Source organism: Centruroides sculpturatus, unplaced genomic scaffold (assembly GCF_000671375.1).
Source record: "Centruroides sculpturatus isolate CEXI.00-Female unplaced genomic scaffold, Cexi_2.0 scaffold1001, whole genome shotgun sequence".
Classification (NCBI taxonomy): domain Eukaryota; kingdom Metazoa; phylum Arthropoda; class Arachnida; order Scorpiones; family Buthidae; genus Centruroides; species Centruroides sculpturatus.
This window is the reverse complement of record NW_019385336.1, coordinates 136,563-156,663: the sequence shown is the minus strand read 5'-3', so window position 1 is coordinate 156,663 and position 20,101 is coordinate 136,563. Positions and strand designations below refer to the sequence as shown.

Here is a 20,101-nt window from a genome sequence, read left to right as displayed (position 1 = left end):
GTAGTAATATTTTAAACCGTTTGATTTTTGTATTAAAGTTTTTTTAATTGATTGATGATTGATTCAATTTGTTGATTGTTTGATTGTATTAACTTGATTCTTTAGATATTGAAAATTAAATAAATAACATTATGTTAATTTAAGCGTACAGAAAGAAACGTTGCTGTTGTTCCAGCAAAGATCTTATTTTCACCTTAACGAGTGCCTAGTAGGTAATTCGCAGATTACCTAGGTAATTTGAGAAATGGAATAATTTTCGCAGCTTTAACGGATCACCCTAGTTAATCTGCAGATTAGCTAGGTAATGTACACATTAACGGATTTCGAGCTTTAGCGGTAACATTAACACCATATTAATTCTCTATAAAATGTGTTTTTGGTATGCATTTTGGAGTGTCTAGAACAGGGGTGGCCAACACGAGGCCCGCGGGCCGCATGCGGCCTGCCGGGAGTCTTGTTGCGGCCCGCGGATGTAGGTCAAATGAACGTAAATGTTAACTTTATTGTACATATCACGAAAAGTACATTACCTCATGAATTATTCGTATTATGTATTTTTAAATTATAGCTAAGAGAAATTTGAAATATCTCTCACTTTTGGAAAAATTCATAGATTTTTAGCTATTTTAAATATTCCGCTATTTGACACTCAATGTTACTTAGTTTTTTGTCTGACGCTAAGTGTTGAAGTCTCATATTAAATTTTATCAACTTAAGCTATATATGTTCTGTGGTCTTCGGCGTTTTCGGGAGGCTCACAATGCTGTCGGCTCATACTCATAACTACTTTCAGTCCAGCTTGACAAAGTTTCGTGTTATTCTGTTGTTTCGTTATCGTTTTATTATTTATACCAATACATCTGGAGAGATTTTGCAATCGACGTTAAAATACATATTTAACATATTTATAATTATAGTTCATACTACTTTAATTACTTTAGCCTGTCTACCCTATCAGTTCTATAAGTAAGTAAACCCTGAAACGTTGGAGAAATTCCATCATGGTGGTTTGGAAGCGTTCTATGAAACGTATTTGGACAAGGATAAATATCCTGTGTTTTACAAACATGCTCTGTCGATGGTTTCGCTTTGTGGAAACACTTATGCATGTGAACAACTTTTTAGTCGCATCAAGTACATCAAATCACAAGTGAGATCGAATTACTGATGTTCATTTGGAAAAAACAGTTTGCGTGTAGCGACATCATCAGTGGAGATCAATTTTGATCACTTAGTTCTGTAAAACAAAATCAGATGTCAAACTTTTAAATATTTTTAAATTGTCTAATAAATATGTTTTATTCTCGGTTATGTTATATTTATTTTTTGAAGAAAATAAACCTACTTTTTGTGGTTTTTTACATTAAACCAGGCAAGTGTTTGACCACGATCTCACCTACTAAGAAGCGACGATGTGGTTGAAGCTGTAGCACGCTTGCTTGTTTACTTTAATTTAAAAAAAATTAGGTGCGTGGCCCGACAGGAAATATTATTTCTGAAATTTGGCCAGCGTTCTGAAAAGGTTGGCCACCCCTGGTCTAGAACAAATTAATTGGATTTACATTGATTCATATGAAAATAATTGTCTCGGTTTTCGTCAGTTTTGGATTTCGGCAATTGTTTTCGGACGGATTATCGACGAAAATCGAGGTATCACTGTATTTTCTAGGAGTGAAAAACTGAGTTCCGCCACATACCTTTTTCTGTTTCAGCTTGACAAATGTGGTGATATGCTTTTATTGTTCTCTGTAAAGTAGCTAAATTTAAAACGCGCAGATTCGAGGACGACGTGCATATCCATGGTTATAATTTGCAGAAACTTCAAGAAATTTCAGCATTTTCAAAATATCGATTTTGCAGAATAGTTTATATTTTCAAAAAAATCATTAAACATGATTTAATAAAAAATGATTTAATGAAAAAATTAAATCATTAACATTATTTAAAAGTGAGAAACAACCTGTAAGTGCTTTGAACTTTCATCACAGACGAAAAAAACTTTTTGACTTATGAAGAGCTCTGCTTAAGCTCCACTCAATAAATCTCAAATTTGAACAAGAAACTATTTATTATAACATCGAAACAAATGCCGGGCTGCAACTTTTAATCATGCTTTTAATTTATTTAATTTAAAATATCTGCTCTCCACCTCAAATTAGTAGTAGCTTGATCCTATACATCATACTATTTTTAAAAATAGAATCGGTCAGGTCATCTAACTCCTTTTAGGGGAAATTTTGAATTGAAATAACGTGACTTCTGGTACAAACCAGAAGTTCTTATATACAGTACTTACTCGGGGCTTTCTGCCTAAGGTATTCATATTTGATCGCGTATTTCATCTATCGAACCCCGTTCTTGCAAGAAAATCAGACTGACATGCAGACGGACGGACAGAGACAATGGGAATTTATAGGTCTATGATTTTTTTCAAGTTGCAGCCCAAATAATGCATGTCGCGTGATAACGTACAGAACTTAATGATTAGGTGTTCAGAGCTCTCTGTAGAAAAAAGACTTTGGTAATTTTTGTGTATGCTATTCAGTATATGCAGTTTCGATTTTCAGGAAATAATTTTACTTGAAAATTCAGCATTAGGGCAAAATTTGGCGCTGCTGTTTCCTTAAGATTCGTATTTCGTACATTTTCTAAATTTCGGGTATAAAAGTTCTTCAGATATTTTCTGATAATTTTCTCACAATTCTTAAGTTGGTTTATAAGAACAAATTCGTGTGCCTCTAATATCACTACAAAAAGTTCACGTAGACAATGCCTTAAATCCTTCCCTTCCCAGCAAATACAATGATGAACTTTTCGCAATCCAAACCTTCTCTCCCATAAATTGTATACATAATTAATGGCTACTTTGTTTTACGTTGTTTCTTAACTTCCGAAATTTAATTTTAAAATCGTACGTATATGCACATAGGGATAACAGTGCCAAATTTCATCCTCGCAGCTGAATTCTGAAGTAAAATTTTTCCCGAAAAATGAAACCATATTTTACATTTTTTTATTATTAAAATACAAACTGAATATAGATGTATTTTGACCATTTTGCTTGCATTGTATTTTTATTTTATAAGTATTCAAAAAAATTTTGAAATTTTAATAACAGAAATCTTTACGATTCGATAACATACTTTTTGCTATACTCCATTTTAAATCTGAAAGAGTTTTACAAATTTCCATTCAATATACAGTAATAAGTTTAATTTTACAAAAAGTTTAAAAAATTGTATAATTTAAAAAATTTACAGATCAGCTAAATTCAAAACTCTCTTCCCATTTCTATTGCATACTTGTATACGTGAGGACAATTGACAGACATAACCATCCCATAGGCAGTATCTAAATCAGGTAAAAGTGCTTGTTTAGAGCTAAGATAATTCCAAAGATGAATCACGTAACTTTCTCCTATTTTACGAATTACATGATTCCTCAAATCTTTAGTAAAGTATTGTTTCCAGTTGTAGTATGGAATCGGAAAAGCACAACTGGCAGGAAGAACAGCAACGTTGCAATTCATGTCGGTTTCTATGTCTTTCATGTCTAATCCCTTACAAAAAGATCCGAATTGATTAGTAAGGAGCCAAGGTCCTATACAAAGCCAACAATCGCTTCTATACTTCTCCACAAGATTTATCATACACTTAAACAAAAAAGGATGATTGCGTGTAAAACCGAAAACACTATTAGCTAGTACATTATCCCTCTCTTTAATTAAAAAGTTTTTCAAGCCACGATGCCAAAATCCGGATAGGGACATTAACATCACTATATCTAGATCCAAATACATACCACCATATTTCCAAATAACAGCTAGCCTTGAAGCATCACTCAGATGATTTATTTTGTACACGGTGCTGTTCCATTCTCCCATCTTATACCATTCGTACAATGGTGTACCTTCAAATATCTCTTCAAACGAAAATAATTTAACCTGTACATTATCAAACATTCTAGTTAAGTTGTACGAATCTTCAAATTGATTTTGAGTGAACATTATAACAATAATATTGGATTGTAGATTATATCTAGCGGTAGATTCTACAGCACATGCTTGACGGATGGATAAATTTGCAACTCCTGTTGTCTCCAGAAAGAATATATTATGTGATTCGAATTGTGGGTTTGGCATGTTTATCTTGTAACCTGAAGAAATATTATAGAATATTACGAGCAGAAATTTACGTAACAAATCAAAGTTACTTACTTACTTACTTTTACGACTGTAGCATAATTCTTTATTTTCAGCTCTAAATGAATATCTTTTAATGAGATTTTGCCCTATTCTGGAGCAGTAAATGGTAGAAAATATCAATATTATTAAAAATATAATTAAATATATAATTGATTTTTTACGACGAGTTCTTGTTTTCCTCTGAAGATACATATTATAGATATTTACAACAGCAGGGAAATATTTTAACCAAATATAGAATTGTAATTCACTACCAACGAAGATCAATTTGAAAGCGTTAATACAAAAGCCACATGCTTCAACGTTATGCAAATTTCTGATAAACATAGTAATATAAAAAAATCATAAATTTACAAATGTTTAAAAATTATACAAATTTCAGATTTATTAAATTAAAATTAAAATTTAAAGAATGTTTTAAAAACTGTAGAAATATTTTATATAAATTATAACATGCACATATTAGTGCTTTGGTTTGATTTGAATATTATAGGTTTCTTCGTGTAATATAATAAAAAGCTTAATTACAAAATTATAATTAATATTATTGTGTAAATAAAAATAATTAAGAAATCTGTATAAGGAGTACTAGAATTTAGATTTGCATGACTATCAAGACATATTTCTCTTGTCACTGAACACTAGAAGTGTTGAGAGTTGTAGATTATCACCATAAGAGTTGTAGGCTATCATAAGAGTTGCTCCCTTGATCAGTACTCCAGCAGAAGAAGCAGTGTGTGGCTTAAATTGATTTCACTTTACCGGTAATCCAGTCGCTAATGCAAACGAAGCCAACGATGTTGAAGTGTTAATGGCTAGAAAAATAGCAGTCGCCATGCTTGCAAATTTGCCTGTACTAATTGACTGCTTAGCTATTATCGCTGAAAATAAATATTGTTCCGAGTATAGTGACCATGTCTTTATGAATTTTCTCATTACCTGTTAGAAACATCAATTAATTATGACTATAAAAATTAAGAATTATTTGTTATTTTTATAAAGAGAACGCTGACATTTCGCCAAAATTTTCTATGACTTTTAAAGCACCTGCCCTTTAGTAACTAGATCAAAAACTACATCAGTGGAAGAAAACGATTCCACTGCTAAATAAGGCCCATTACATAACTTTTGGAAAATGTATTATTACAGAAAACTTTTCGAATGCTGCTTACTTTAATTTTACATTTCTGCAAGTATACATCTTATAATGTGTTGCAGTACAACTTTCTGACTTTTTCCTTTAATAATGAAAATACAAAACGTCTTAAAACATTAGATAGGCCTAATTTGGCGAATGTACCTCATTTAGAGTATATTTCGATGTAAAATTTTTTTTTGGTCGGATATATTTCAAGTTCATTACAAGTAATGTACATATTCTTTTTTCTTAAATACATTTTATAAGTGTATATTTTTATATTAGAAAATATCTTTACTTAATGCATCACATTTCTCCAGGGAAAATCGGGTATTTCATCTATTATTTTATAAGAGTTAAAATATATAACTATAGGATTATATTATTTTATACCATCTTTGCTTGTCTTGTTCAATATTTCTTTCATGTCTCAAATATTCTAACGACAAGGATTTTATGCTAAAGAAAATAATTTTATTGTTAAAGACTATGCTATTTATTATGAGCAGTGGTATAAATCTGATTACGGTTTTTCTGGAACATACTGTATATGTATAAAAATGTCAGATGTTATTAGATATTAATGGATATACTTTAATGGAACTTCTATATTAAAATTTATATGCTAAAGTGAAGCGTAAGTAATATTACATTACCGTGAACATTTGATTGCAGGAAGAATTCCAAGCATTATTATGAAAATTACAAAGCAAACATATAGTAATAAAATTAACAAAATTCGATGCAGTAATCGAATATTCATTTAAAATTTCTTGATTTATAGTTTCCTAAAAGATTATTGAAATATTTTCTCTTGCATTCACTTTACATAAATTACTCTTATTAAAACAGCTGTCCATTTAATGCATTACATTAATGTCTTAATAGTTTAATTATTAGTTTACTTTAAGCCTCTATTATTAAAATCAAAATGCCAAGGATCTTCTTTTAAGCATCTTCCTTTACATTAGGATATTAATTTTATGATATATATAAAATTTATCTCTAGCATTAACTTACTGCTTTCCATTAAGTGCTGTCATACTGATTAAAAAGTACTATTCAGTGTGGTAATAAAATGACTATTCCCCCTTTTTAATGTATCCAGTGCATTTACATATACTCATACACGTCCATTAAAGATAAATCTATTATTATTCTGTGATGGAGTAGCGGGTAAACAGTTTACAACTGTGTAAGAGCCATAGTAAAACAGGGTTTCGCTTTGATTTGCAAGTCTTATTCCTCGCATAATTTAATATATTTGAATTTAAATTTAATTATTTTAATAGTCATCAAAATAAAGTATGGAAAGCAACCCAGATAAAGAGGATAATGTACGAGATAACTGTTCGTGTAGACATTTGTTACCAGCTGTAAATCTTATGAAGATATTCGGAATTTCTAGCTTATATCAATGCAAACATGAAAGAGAATTACGTTCATCATTTCTAAATAAACTTTTTCAGATCTTCATATTAGCAACTCTCATTGCATACAATCTGTGCCTCTTTCTGATGTTGCTACTTCCTAAAACTCAATCTCGCTATTTCTGTTCTACTTTATTAGAAAGCCACGGAAAGGATAAATTAACTACTGCTGGTTATGTTATTACATTCCAAAATTATATTATATTTATATACTTTATCTTAATAACGAATAAAAATAAAATCAATTTTGGAAATTTTCCAGACAGAGAATTGTCTGCTCTAAAGAAGTTTCAAATGTTTATAATTAATCTTACTTCTGTAATTTATCTCGCTCTGTGTGTGATGATTTATGTATTACATCTACTTGGACTTTTTCCGAGGTTGTTAAAGATTGTCAGTCATCAAGTAGCTATAAGTTGCCATTTCTTCATTACTTTAAACTGTTTTCTCGTGGATGGTATCACGCTGTTTACTGTAGCTACAATTACTTTAAATGAAATAATAATAAAGAATAAATTTGACCATTTGAAAAATGACGTTCTGAATTTCCATCCTCACTTTGACTATATCGAAGAATTTCTCCAAAAATTTCGTCATAGATATAAAGAATGTTGCATGAGATTGGACGAAATTAACGAAATATTTATTCACGTCGCTTCTGCATCTTATTGTATGGTTATTTTGATATTTTGCCTTACACTTTATAATTTACTGTATTTCTCGCGAAATTCAGGGGATTTATTTGTATTAGTTATTAACATTCTACTTATGTTTTTAATCACCAAGTTGGTCACTGACATCGCAGCTGATCTCTCAGTTTCGGTAAGTACATTGATGATTTATGCTTAGCCTCAACACTTTTATTATTAAAAACGGGGCCGTCGAGAGGGGAGGAGAGATGGAACTTTTTCCTCAAGACTGGAGTATATTTAGGGGAGTGTAACGGTATATTTTTAACTCTTCTCCCTGAGGAATATTTTCATACTAATTGTGGGTTTGACCAGGTCCACAATTTGTATAAAGCGATTAGGTGGTGAAAGACCATTATCTATTCGTTATTTTAGAAAATATTAATTAGTTATTAAAATATCTTTCATTAATTATTTAATATACTACTTTATTTTAATTAATTTAGGCAATTTCTCCCTTGATTGAGCTGAAGAAATTCTGTTTCTATGATATGACAAGACATGATAGATTAAAGGTAATTAGATGATTTTATATTGTTAATATCTAGAATATTGTCTTGAAATATTAATTTAATTTACATGCCATTAATTATTTTCAGTTAATTTGTTCTTTAAAATTATTGGATGGACCATGTCGAGGAATGAAATGTTTGGATTTCGTCTTTACGAAAATTAGTATTCTTCAGGTGAGTTTTCATATAAAATTACCGTTATATTATTAGATTAATTTATTGTCTTGCAGATGATCGAGAGCTTGATTTCGATATTTTCGAGCATCAAGGAGCTGCAAGAAGCGAGAAAACCCAAAGCTTGCGTAACAAAAATCTCTCTTAATGATTATTTCATAGCATCACTTTAAAAACTCGAAGCATTGTTCACGATAATTGATTTTGGTGAATCAAAAATGTATTTATTTATTCAAATATTTGATTGCATTTTATTTCTTTAATGTTTCATTCGGGTGGCTAATGGACGAAGCAGTAAACCTTACAGCCATTCTGAGAGACATGGATATAGAACAATCTGTTCTGGAATCTCAGTATGATTTTTATGATTAGTTTGACTTAGATATGACGCTCTTTCCTTTATATTTTATAGTTCAGTAGTGGCTAAATAGATAAAAACTACTGAATACTGGTAGCTTGTCACGGGTTCACACTTTACCACACTCACATACACTTTTGTAGATTTTCTTTATATGTTTAACACTTAAATAGAGCCGGTTTTCCATAGAAAGTCCTCCCAAGAGGAACTGCTTTGGTACACCGTCTAAGTGTGTGCGTTACTGTATCTCATCAAATCGAACTCATATACTTTGCCGTCCTCATATAACCTTTATTGAATCCATATTTCCATTTTCAATATGGAAATGGAAGATAGCTCTTTTAAAACTTTCAGGCAAAAAGACTTAAAATTGAAAAATCTTATTTTACTTTACAATTATTCTTTTGTGAAATCTGCGGCAATAATGCCAAAGCAAAAATATTTTAGTAACTTTAAACAATAAAATATTTATTACTTTTCACAGATATTTCTATCTACTCACAATTACACTAGTTGTAACCCATTAAAGATGACTAAAAGGAGGAATTAAATCCATAAATTTTAAACGTATTGCTTACATATAATAGTAGATACAATAATATAAAAGAATGCTCTCAATGACAAAGTTTAAAGATATTTCTGAAATTTCGTCTATATTCTATAGTTTTTAGTAAGGATCAGTAATTTGGTGATATTGATAATGTAATGAAATTTCCATAAAGAACCATCAAATTTCCAGTCTTTTCCGTATAATTAGAAGAAAAAGATATGATGAGTTATAGCATTTATCAATTTTTTATTTCATTATGAAAGAAAACATTTACAAGTTATATAAAGCATAAAAAACAAAATACAGTATTTTAATTTTATTAAATGTTGTTCAGCTTTAAATATAAAGTAAGACCCCGCTTAACGCTGCCTCGCTTAACGCTGGTTCGATATAACGCGGTCTGCTCGAAGCCTAAAAAGCTCAAATTTACGCTGATATAAATTATCGCGGCATTTCATCCATTCGTATGTAATACACGATTATTTGCGAACACAAACCACTCAGAAAAAGGTGTACTTTGTTTAAATCTATGTTTGTTTGGTGCAATTTTGGAAAAAATATATCATGGATGTCATAGGAAATATCGACTTCGCTTGGCAAGAATTAACTAATAAATGCACGAACGAAGTGTGAAAGAAGTTATGGCTGAAGGTATCCAAGAATTCTCAACGAGAAGAGCCTATCGCTGTATCGTTAGGTTGACCAAACTCAATCTAATCGATATAGCAGGACTAGGAGATATACACGAGCAGGATATTGAGGAGTTACAGCAGGTTTCTGGCGAGAGCCTTACTAACGACGACCTTCAAGAACTGGCAGAACATGGAATTTATGTGGAACTGGAAAACAGATATTCTGAAAACGAAGAACCCAAAAATTTCTTTACAGATTTCCTTAGTAAAAGCTTGATAAGATAACTGAAATCGTTGATCAAATTGTAGCAAATGATCCGATCCAGATTTTGAAAGGAGTGCATAAGCAAAATGGATGCGTTTTGGATACGATCTTCTGCTACCGATATTTATTTAAGCAAAGAAAAAAGCGATAAATGAAACTTCACGACTTCATTGCAAAAGAACAAGAATTTCAGAAAAGTCAGGATCTTCGTCACAAAAAATGAACTTTACATTTCTGTGTGCATATGTTTATATGTTATTTAACATATATTATTATGCAAATCAATATAAAAATAACTTAAATTAAAGTAAAATTTGTTTTTTTTGGTCGCGTGTTCCTCTATCCCTATTTACTCTATGTTAAAAAAGACCTCGTTTAACGCTGTTTCGCTTAGCGCTTTGTTGTTTTTAGAAACGCATCCCCCCACGTTAAACGGGTCTTGATGTATTTTTAAATCATTCATCAAAATTTAATAAAGTATAACGGCCAGATAATGAAACGATTAAGTTTTACTGCTCTGAGACACTCGGGATCTCATCCGGACTATCAACACTACGAATATTCTGAGGGCGGTCTGTTTCAGGTATGTGGATCCTCATCCTAGACCTGGCAGGACCCATAATGACTATAATTTAAAAAGTCTGTTTTAGTACCCACAGGGTAGAAAGAGTCAAAAATATAGAAAAGTGAATCTTACAAACACGACGTACCGGCACATCCCCATCAATTTTTTGGAAGGTGATCCGACCGGATATGTCGGGCCCCGTCCCTCATCACTATTGTGGACCTGCTGAATCCATAATAGGCTTGCTAAAAGAGACCATCTTAGCGCCTAAAGGGCAGAATGAGTTAAAAAAAAAAACACGATGTACAATTAAATAATGCTGATGTATAATTTTAGTTCATTACTTTTAAAATAAATTTACATTGAATATGCAAATAGAAACTTATTATGTAAAATATAAGAAAATAGTTCATAATTTTATATTATAAACTATTCCATTATATTTTACTTATTTAAGTTATCATATTTTTATAATTTTTGTCATTATATGGATATCGTTTTAAAAGTAACTTTTAAAGAGATATTTGTTCGAAATTAGAAATGCTTCTTATATTGTCAGGGCCGTTTCAGGATTGTTGACCCTAACAGGAAAAACAATTTAGTCTTATTAATTTAACATTATGTAATTAAGAATTTGATAAGCAATGTTTACTTTCACATCTGTATGTACCGGTACCTAGTTTGTCCACTTGGCCACTGGTGGTCGTTTAAACACTACTGAATACTGGACGTTGGAACATGGTTTTCTCGGTTTTTTTCACGTTTGTAACACCTAAACAGTGGTTATTCTTTCCTGAAGGAATTCCAGTCGCCTGTCGCATTGCAGTTACCAAATAAACCAAATATAGTTTAAAATAGTTAATAATAATCAAAATATTTTATTATTCTTATTAGTTAAAACTTTAAAAATAATACACGATCTGCCACAGCTCCTGGTTTTAGCTGTCCAGGTGCTGTGGCATCTTTCTCATTCCTTTTAAGAACGGCCCTGTTCATTGGTGTAAGGTTGACTGAACAATGAAATATTACTAATGTATGTTCAAATGATATAAACTGCTTCATTAACGCTTTAAGTTGTATGTTTATTAGGCACCTGTAAATTTTTGTTTCTTTTAAATAAAAACTGAAAATAATGAACTGCAATCTCCTAAATAAATATATATTTTAAATTTTTAATAAATTTTCATATTAATATTTTCCATTATAAAACGCTTCGTTACAACCGTATAAATAGTCAATGTTATAAGCAGACTCTCTTGTTATAAGCGTACAGTACGTTATAAAATAAGACTGTAAAGGTAACCAATCGAAGTATGCGTTTTCTTATAACGTAGCCAATAAGATACTTCGATGTTTTGACGTCACTTTATCAAACATGGCGACTAAAAAGAAGAATTTCGATTTTCTAACGCCGAAAGACTCAGAATAATCTATAATTGTTTAATGATGTAAATGGGAACCCGTCATTATCTGTGATGTTCAACGTTACACCATTTGTAAACTTATTAGCATAATAGAAAATATTATTTTGTTAACTCGGAATTATAATGAGAAATGATACAATAGAAATAATAAAAATCTCATTGATGGATTAATTTTTTTATAGATACATAAGAAATAGAATGTGCCATCAGAATCGCATAATTAACAATATCTTTACGTTCATTCAATTGCCTTTATGTCCTTATTTTATACAATTTGTTATATTTATGTCTACTAGAACTTATACTACTACTTACGTATCCCTCATCTGTCTTTGCATGCACAATTATAATTTTTACTTAGCTTATTCCCTTTATAAACCTCTCAACCTATTACTCCCCCTATCGATAATACTTTTTTTATTTGTGGTTTTAGGGCCTTTACCGCTCAGAGAGCGCAAAAAAGGCCACTATCGATAATACTGTTCCATGATTGATGGATTTTTCTTCTCAAGTTATTATTGATTTTATTGTTTTGTCTTTTTATACAAATGTGTTCATACAGTTATTTCTTTTTATTTTAGCCGTATTTAAATCTATTTGACATTCTTCTTTATTGCAGTGTTCTACTACTGCCGAGTTTGCATAATTTTCTTTGATGGTTCTGATATGTTCCTTTCATACGTATTTTTAATTTTTTTTTTTTTGTTTCTCTATAGTCTATATGTTTTTCTTTGTCCATAGCTGCAATAAAATGAATATACTACCTCTTTCTCTTCTTTCTCTTCTTTTAATATCTTTTTTAGTTATACTAAGATACTGTACATGTTTTTTTTATATCTAATGATATCACTCTCATGTTATTAATAATTATCTTATCATTTTTTAATCTGTTTAACAATTCATCTACATCTTTAAGACTATTTGTTGATATTTCTAATGAATTTAACTTATTTTAAAAGAATTTTTCTAAATTATAACATTTGTAACTTTTAACGTCTATTAAAGATCTATACTTCAGTGATTTCTTATGTGTTTTCATTCCGATATTAAATTTTGGTGTTCTATTATCTTTTATTTTTACTCTTTAATGTCTTCATCCCTTATTAATTGTTGTTTTTTCAATTTTTCCAATTCCATATCCAATAACTTCAACAAATTTTTGATTGAATCACGAAGTTATTAAACGAAGATAAGTTATTACGAAAATCAAAAATCAATTATTCAGTTTTTATCATTTTTATAAGTTAAATCATAACAACTAACTGTTGATGTGTGTGAAGATTGTCACCTAAACAATTACGCGGTAAGGAGAGTCGAATAACAAAGGGGGTAAATTAAACTTTCGCTCAGGTTGTCAACATTTCTCATGACTCTAGTCGACCCAGACACTTCGGGAGTGACATCGCAGCAGCGACATAAAGTCACCTGATCAAATGACCATACCCGATGGAGATATAACGAGGGTCCGGGCAAACTCCACCATAGAAACTCGTGGGCCAAGCCATCCGTCCTACCATTCTCCTGGTTGACCTGGCTCTCCGACGTATCTGTCGAACACTATCTCCAGAGACGTTCTCTTCAGTGTCGAACACTATCTTCCTACTGTACGCGGAGCCTACCAGATCCGAACTCATTGGGTATTATCTCCCAGGGTATTATAGTTAGAGCATTGAAATCTCTCTCTCTCTCGGTTGACTTAAACATAAGTAGCTAATTAGGTCATAGGTTGTATACCTTAGATGTATGATCCGACAGCTACTTGGGTTCGGTTGCGGATAAAGCCCTCCTTCTCAATATTCTTTTACTATACTAGCGAGTTAGGACACGTATTATAATTATTCTAACTGGTGTCAGGAATCCTAGAAAATCGGAAGATCCCGACGATCTTCCTGTTAAACTAAACAAGAGCCATCAAGTGAGCGGGCCTCATCGTCCCGACATCGGAAAAAAAGGATTTAACCCGATAAAGTCGACTCCCCGACTTCTCACAACAGAGAAATTTGTTATGCCGAATGAGTAGTGGGAAGTTTTGCTTTGCGTAGATTACCATCATGCACAAGAAGTCACGAGCCTATTGTGGAGTTTTCAATAACGTACGGTCCTACCAGTTTCGTAAAGCACTTTGTAAAATTTAATTGCAAAAACGACATATCTGTAATTACAATTATTATTCTTATTAAAATCATCAATAATAATTGCAGTTTGACTAGTTTATAGCTCTCTTTTAGTTTATAGCTATCTTTTAAAGGTTAATAATAAAGGATAATAAAAGGTTAAAAGAAACCTTTTATTATGATATTTTAGTCACAATACTTACAATTTTATTTACAGGAATTATGGATAAAATATATCTCATATAACGAATGATACTCATTACTTACAGGCTATAAGGAAAACTTTTTAATATTTTGACTGAATAGATTACAGTATTTATTATTTATGCTGGAAAGTTGGAAAAGGAATAGAGAGTCAATCAGTAAATAATGTAATATACAGATATAAAGATCAACAAAATAATAACAATGCAGAAAGATTGAACAAATAAAAGACATTTATCATACAATAACAATGTACAGTATTAATTTTAATTTATTTAAATAATTTACATGGTAATTACTCGCGATTTCGCGCCATATGAATACACTGGCCACGTGGAGTTTTCCGGGACTTCTTCACGTGTCTTATATCTAACTAGCTTACCGTCGCGCATTGCTGCGATCTCAGAAGAAACGAAATTCAAGTAAACTCGTTATGATAAAATTCAATTTACATTTTATCATTTTTATTGAAACTTATTATTATATTATTATTATTATTCATTTTCATTGAGAAAACATTTCAAAGTGTCGTTTCAATTCTATTTATTTATTGGAGTGCTTATGAATACGCGATATTTTTTGTTTTTTCGTCTGGTGCGTACACGAATAAATCAGAAGGTTTTCCGACGCGTGAGCAGGCCACATACAGTTGTCCATGCGAGAAGCACGGATTCTCCAAATTTAGCCCACATGCTCACAGAGATTGTTAGAAGTGCGATATTCCTCATTTTTATACCTCTATATATTTTTAAATCCTTTATAATTTTGATTATTTAATTGCTCCTTCCTCTCTTCCTTGGCATGCTGTGAAATTTCTGATAGTTGGATAATAAACTGTTTTATTGTAATTTGTCTTTTTAAATTATTTTGAGTCGATATTAAAATTTGGGAAAGGGAGATCCTAAATCGGTAAAATAGGCGAATTTCCTCCTACAACTTCGGTTGTTGTTCGGAATACGGTTAAGGTTTTAACAAAGTTCGAGCGAATACATAATTAGCAAAAAATAGTTGAAATAAAGTGATTAAACAAAAATTATTAAAAATATCGTAAATAACAAATGCATATATAGAGATATTTTTTGAAAAGGGAGAAATGGTCTTCACGATTTGAAATCGATCTAACACACAGTGCTCGAATGCTCGTGTAAACGCGCGCCATCTGTCGTAGGATAAATGTACTTCGCGGGAGTGTATTAAAAACCTTTCCATAAGTTTCATGGCAATCGTACTATGCCACAAACCTTCGCCGGAGTATATTAAACAACTTCCCAGTTTCACGGCAATCGGATAAACGGTGTGATAATGCATGAAGGACAGACAGACACACACACACACACACACACACACACATGAATTCATTTATATATATATGGATTATAAGGACCAGTTTTCCATATAAAGTACTCTTTGGCAGATTGCTCACGGGTTGCGTTATCGTATACCATCAACATTCTTAAATATTTTATTTTTACACAAAAAGACATGTCAGTTATTAAATTCCCAGATAATACGAACACGTTACAGCACTCAAAAAAAACTTTTTCGCAATTTTTATAGAAAGTCTTCATATAATGTATGTTTTAAATTATATAAAGTTAGGAAAATTTTGAAAAGCACTTAACTCATTTTATGAAAGAATGTTATAAAGCTAATTATCATTGTTTACTTTGCTAAGAGCTTAATCATATTACCTAAATTGCATCTTCGAAAAAGAACATTAAGTCAGCGTTCACCAATCGATAGACTATGGAAACTGAGAGTTATATCCTATAAGAAATAGTTCATATCTAGTGTGTTGGACGGAAATATTCATAAAAGTAAGGACGAAAATCTTTGGTTTTCACTTTTCCTACTGAATATCAATTTATAATAAGTATAATTATTTGCGATAAATTTGATGAAAATAGCGGTTACCTTGAAGTCGAATAGAAAAGTACAGAACTCATAAAATTCACAATAAAAAGCAGTTAGTGTATTAATAAATTAATAATCGTTAACAGAGATGGATAGAAATCTAAATTTGGAATTTTTTGAACAAAATAATTGTTCATGCAAAGTTCTTTCTCCGGCAAACAATTTTATGAAGATGTTCGGAATTGGCAGCTTATACAGTTGTAAACACAAAGGAGGGTCGAGCTCATCTTTTATTCGTAAACTCCATCAAATATTAATACTGACAATTATTATCATGTATAATATATTACTGTTTCTGATGTTGATACTTCCTAGAAGTCAGTCTGTCTTTTTCTGTTCGGCATTTTTAAAAATTCAAGGAAGTGATGAATTAACTACTGCGGCCTATCTTATTATTTATCAAAATATAATTTTATTTGTGTATTTAATATTAATAACAAATAAGAAGAAGATCAATTATGGGTATTTTCCAGAGAATGAAATTTCTACATTGAATAAATGGCAAACGTTTATCATAAGTTTTGTCTCTGCTATTTACATCATTATATGCATATTGGTTTATGTGGTACATCTATTTGTGTTTTTTCCAATGCTGATGAAATCTGTCAATCATCAAGTTGCATTAATGTGCCACTTTTTTATTACACTAAATTATTTTTTTGCTGATGGGATCATGTTCTATGTTTTAGGGATGCTATTTTTTAATCAAATCATAATAAAAAATAAATTTGACGATATGAAAAATGACGTTTCTAATTTCCATCCTTATTTTGATAACGTCGGAGAATTTCTTCAGGATTTTCGCCTTCGATACAAAGAATGTTGCCTGAGATTAGACGAATTTAATGAAGTGTTTATAAATATTATTTCCTCGATTTACTGTGCCGTTATTTTGGTATTTGCCACAATGCTATATAATTTAATATACTTTTCTCGAGATGGGAAAGGCACTTTTGTATTATCAGTTCATATTCTTATTGTTTTCTTTACTACTAAAACAGTAACAGTTATGGCAGCGGATCTTTCAATTTCGGTAAGTAAGCTAATGATAATCAACTAATTCGATTTTTTTCCTGATAAAAAATGATCAAAACAAATGCAGTGCATAGGTATCCGGAAATGTTTTGGTCATTTTGGTTTTGAAAATCATAAAAAAAACTTGCATTCAAATTTTCTTTAGTCTTAAACACTTTACTTTTCTTGTCATTTTATAACACAGTAAGAAAAATAACGTTTTCATTACATTTTTTAACGTTTTGCGCAGTAATTTTATAAACATTATGAAAAATTCTTTACTTTATTAGACATTTTCTTTTATATATCATTTCAAAAATAGTAGGCAAATGAACCTGCAATAACGGCTACAAAATATTGTTTAAAGAAAACATAAAAAAAATAAACAATTCTGGAAAACATGACCAATGTTTACTGTGGCCGTGTTTGTTTTTGGTTTTTAAATAATAATTTATTTGTCTAAAAAGACCTTTAAACAATGGCCAATTTTTAGGTTTATAGTGAGAGTTTTACTGTATTTTATTTCATCCGCACTTATATGTTTCAATAATTAATATTTATTTCCAGGAAATAATTTCATTTATAAGTTTAGCCGATGATTGGTATTTTAATTATTATTACTTAATTAAAATCACTTAATTATTATAAACTTAATTTATATATTATAAATTCTCCCATTCTTATGTACATATAAACGTTTTTATGGCTATAAAATTTATAAATTCTATTATAAATCGTGATTTCAAATATTGTAGTTATTTCAGGAATACTATCTAGATTTTTAGAAAGCAATTAAAAAGTATTCGAATGACAGATTTAAAGATTAATTACTGTATTAATATCTAAAAATTAATAATTCATTTTATTATTAACAGTTCAATTTAGCTGTTAATAATGAAATGTTTTAATTGATTAAGGTGACTCCGTATGTACGGGGTCGCCATAATCAGCGCATTAACAGATGTATTTTTATTTTATGAATTTACTGTTTTAATATATCATTTCATATAAATCATCCTAAATAGGTATTTTCAGTACAGTTTGAAGTAGTTTAACTCACTGTTGATCCTGCCACTGGTACGCAGGATTAACAGTCATTACAGCGCGTCTTAGAATGATACAATTTACATGTCTAAATATATATACTGTATACCAGGTGTGGCCAAACTTTTACCCCTTAGGGGCTACTTTTTTGGTAAAATATAGTCTGCGGGCGACTATGGATATGGGCAAACAATTTTAGGATTTTTATATGCGCATACGTTAACGTTCATTTGCATTGTTCATCGGGATAAATACAAAAAGTATGGGTACGTTGCACAGACAGTCTATTATTGTAAGAATAAATTATCGAATTAAGATTTTTAAACATTAATTTAAGTGAAAGAAAATTGTTCAACTTTAGCTTCGCGGGCTACTTTCAAAACCTTTGCGGTCGACCGGTCGACCGCGGCCTACGTGTTGGCCATCCCTGCTGTATAAAATACCATAAATAAACGGCCACGCTTTATTTGCAAAGACGCGTATTGCCCATTACTATTTTGTGGAAGAAAATAGCATCTTGCATATTGCAGCCATTGCTCGAACAATTCCTAAAACTGGCTCTCATTGAAAAAAACGATGCAGATATTTTCTTGCAGAGTATGAATCGTAACAATGCTTTGTATTAACAAATTTCGTTTTTTGTTTTCATCTAAAAAGAGGAAAACAAAAATACAGATTTTTAATGAAAAAACTTTAACACATCTGTAGTTCTGTTTTAAATTATTTCAAAGAAAATCCTACGAATGCTTTATATTTTAGGTTGTTTTGAAAGAACATCATGAATGTCGTCTTCAAAATCACATTTAAATATTTTAAAATTTCCTCAAAGCAGGGACGGTTTTAAAATATATGTGAAGCCTTAAGCAAGCATGGATTTGAGGCCTTTTTACATAATAAACTTACTAAACTGTGACTGTTAGTCCGGGGTTCGCGAGCCTGCCGCGAAGAGTATAATAGGATTTTTTATGTGTATAACAGGTAGAGGCAAATTTCCAATAGAGAGTCTTCTTTAAAGACATAGTCCATAGGCCAAGCGGTTTTGTTCCCTGAACACTGAAAGTTTAGTTATGGGTTCGCGCCTCGTTCGGACGGCCTGGCCACGTCGAGTTTAACGGGTTTTCTTTATGTCTGTAACGTCTGAATAGAAGCCAGTTATCATTAAAAGTTCTACCGGAAAGCTAGTCAGATTGCCCAAGTGTTACGTTGCCATAACTTAATAAAACAAAACAAACTTAATGTCATCCTTTTTTGGAATGTGTTGCGTTTAATATAATCGGTCCAGCACATCAATCAATCCAATTTTCAGTCTAATATATACGATGTAATTGAAGACAATCTGTACAATAGTTTTAAAAATATAATTGATTTTTATAAGCAACAATTAATTATATCATGTAATTGTATTCCTAGGCAATTTCTCCTTTGACCGAACTGAAGAAATTTTCTTTTTATTGCATGACAAGATTAGACAGACTGAAAGTACGTATTTAAATATTCAATTGTTAAATATATTTTCATGATTGAATTTTAAAAATTATGAAGGAAGCTTTTTGAATTTTCCATTTTTGCATGAATTAAAATATTCAGTTAAGTTTAAGGTGGTACATGCGATAGCATTTAACATAGATATCTGGTTGGCTAAGTGGGTACAGGGTCAGCCTATCCGTTGGATTTGTGTCCCGTCCATTGGACCGGAAAACGAGTCTGGCGGCTCGAAAATCCACAGGAATTTTTTGAATTAGTTAGTCCGAGTATGTCGAGCCTCATCTTTCACCTCAAGCCTGTCGATTGTGAGCCTGGCCAAATCCACAATGGGCTGAATAAAAAGATTCTCTTAATTAATGTCCATAGAGGGGTCCCAAAATTTATA

The 20,101-nt window shown here is 31.0% G+C and overlaps 1 protein-coding gene across 2 annotated transcripts; it reads right to left on the bottom strand.

Annotated features, from left to right (window-relative positions):
* Window positions 1–3,056: 3,056 nt before the first annotated feature.
* On the bottom strand, window positions 3,057–4,475 carry LOC111637812 (lactosylceramide 4-alpha-galactosyltransferase-like). Of its 2 annotated transcripts, none has more exons than XM_023383376.1 (2): window positions 4,221–4,475; window positions 3,057–4,155 (listed from the first exon to the last, which is right to left on the bottom strand). In XM_023383376.1, the coding sequence occupies exon 2, from the start codon at window positions 4,139–4,141 to the stop codon at window positions 3,272–3,274; it is 870 nt and encodes a 289-aa protein (XP_023239144.1). In that variant the 5' UTR covers window positions 4,142–4,155; window positions 4,221–4,475; the 3' UTR covers window positions 3,057–3,271. The 2 variants fall into 2 exon arrangements, with proteins under 2 accessions (XP_023239144.1, XP_023239143.1); XM_023383375.1 differs by having other exon boundaries at window positions 4,225–4,475.
* Between the last annotated feature and the right edge of the window lie 15,626 nt (window positions 4,476–20,101).

Bases quoted from the DNA above. Each gene is read 5' to 3' on its own strand.
- LOC111637812 (XM_023383375.1), bottom strand. From the start codon at position 4,396: ATGTATCTTCAGAGGAAAACAAGAACTCGTCGTAAAAAATCAATTATA. The intron at 4,156-4,224 runs GTAAGTAAGTAA...ATATTTCTTCAG, and splicing joins ATTATGCTACAGTCGTAAAA to GTTACAAGATAAACATGCCA.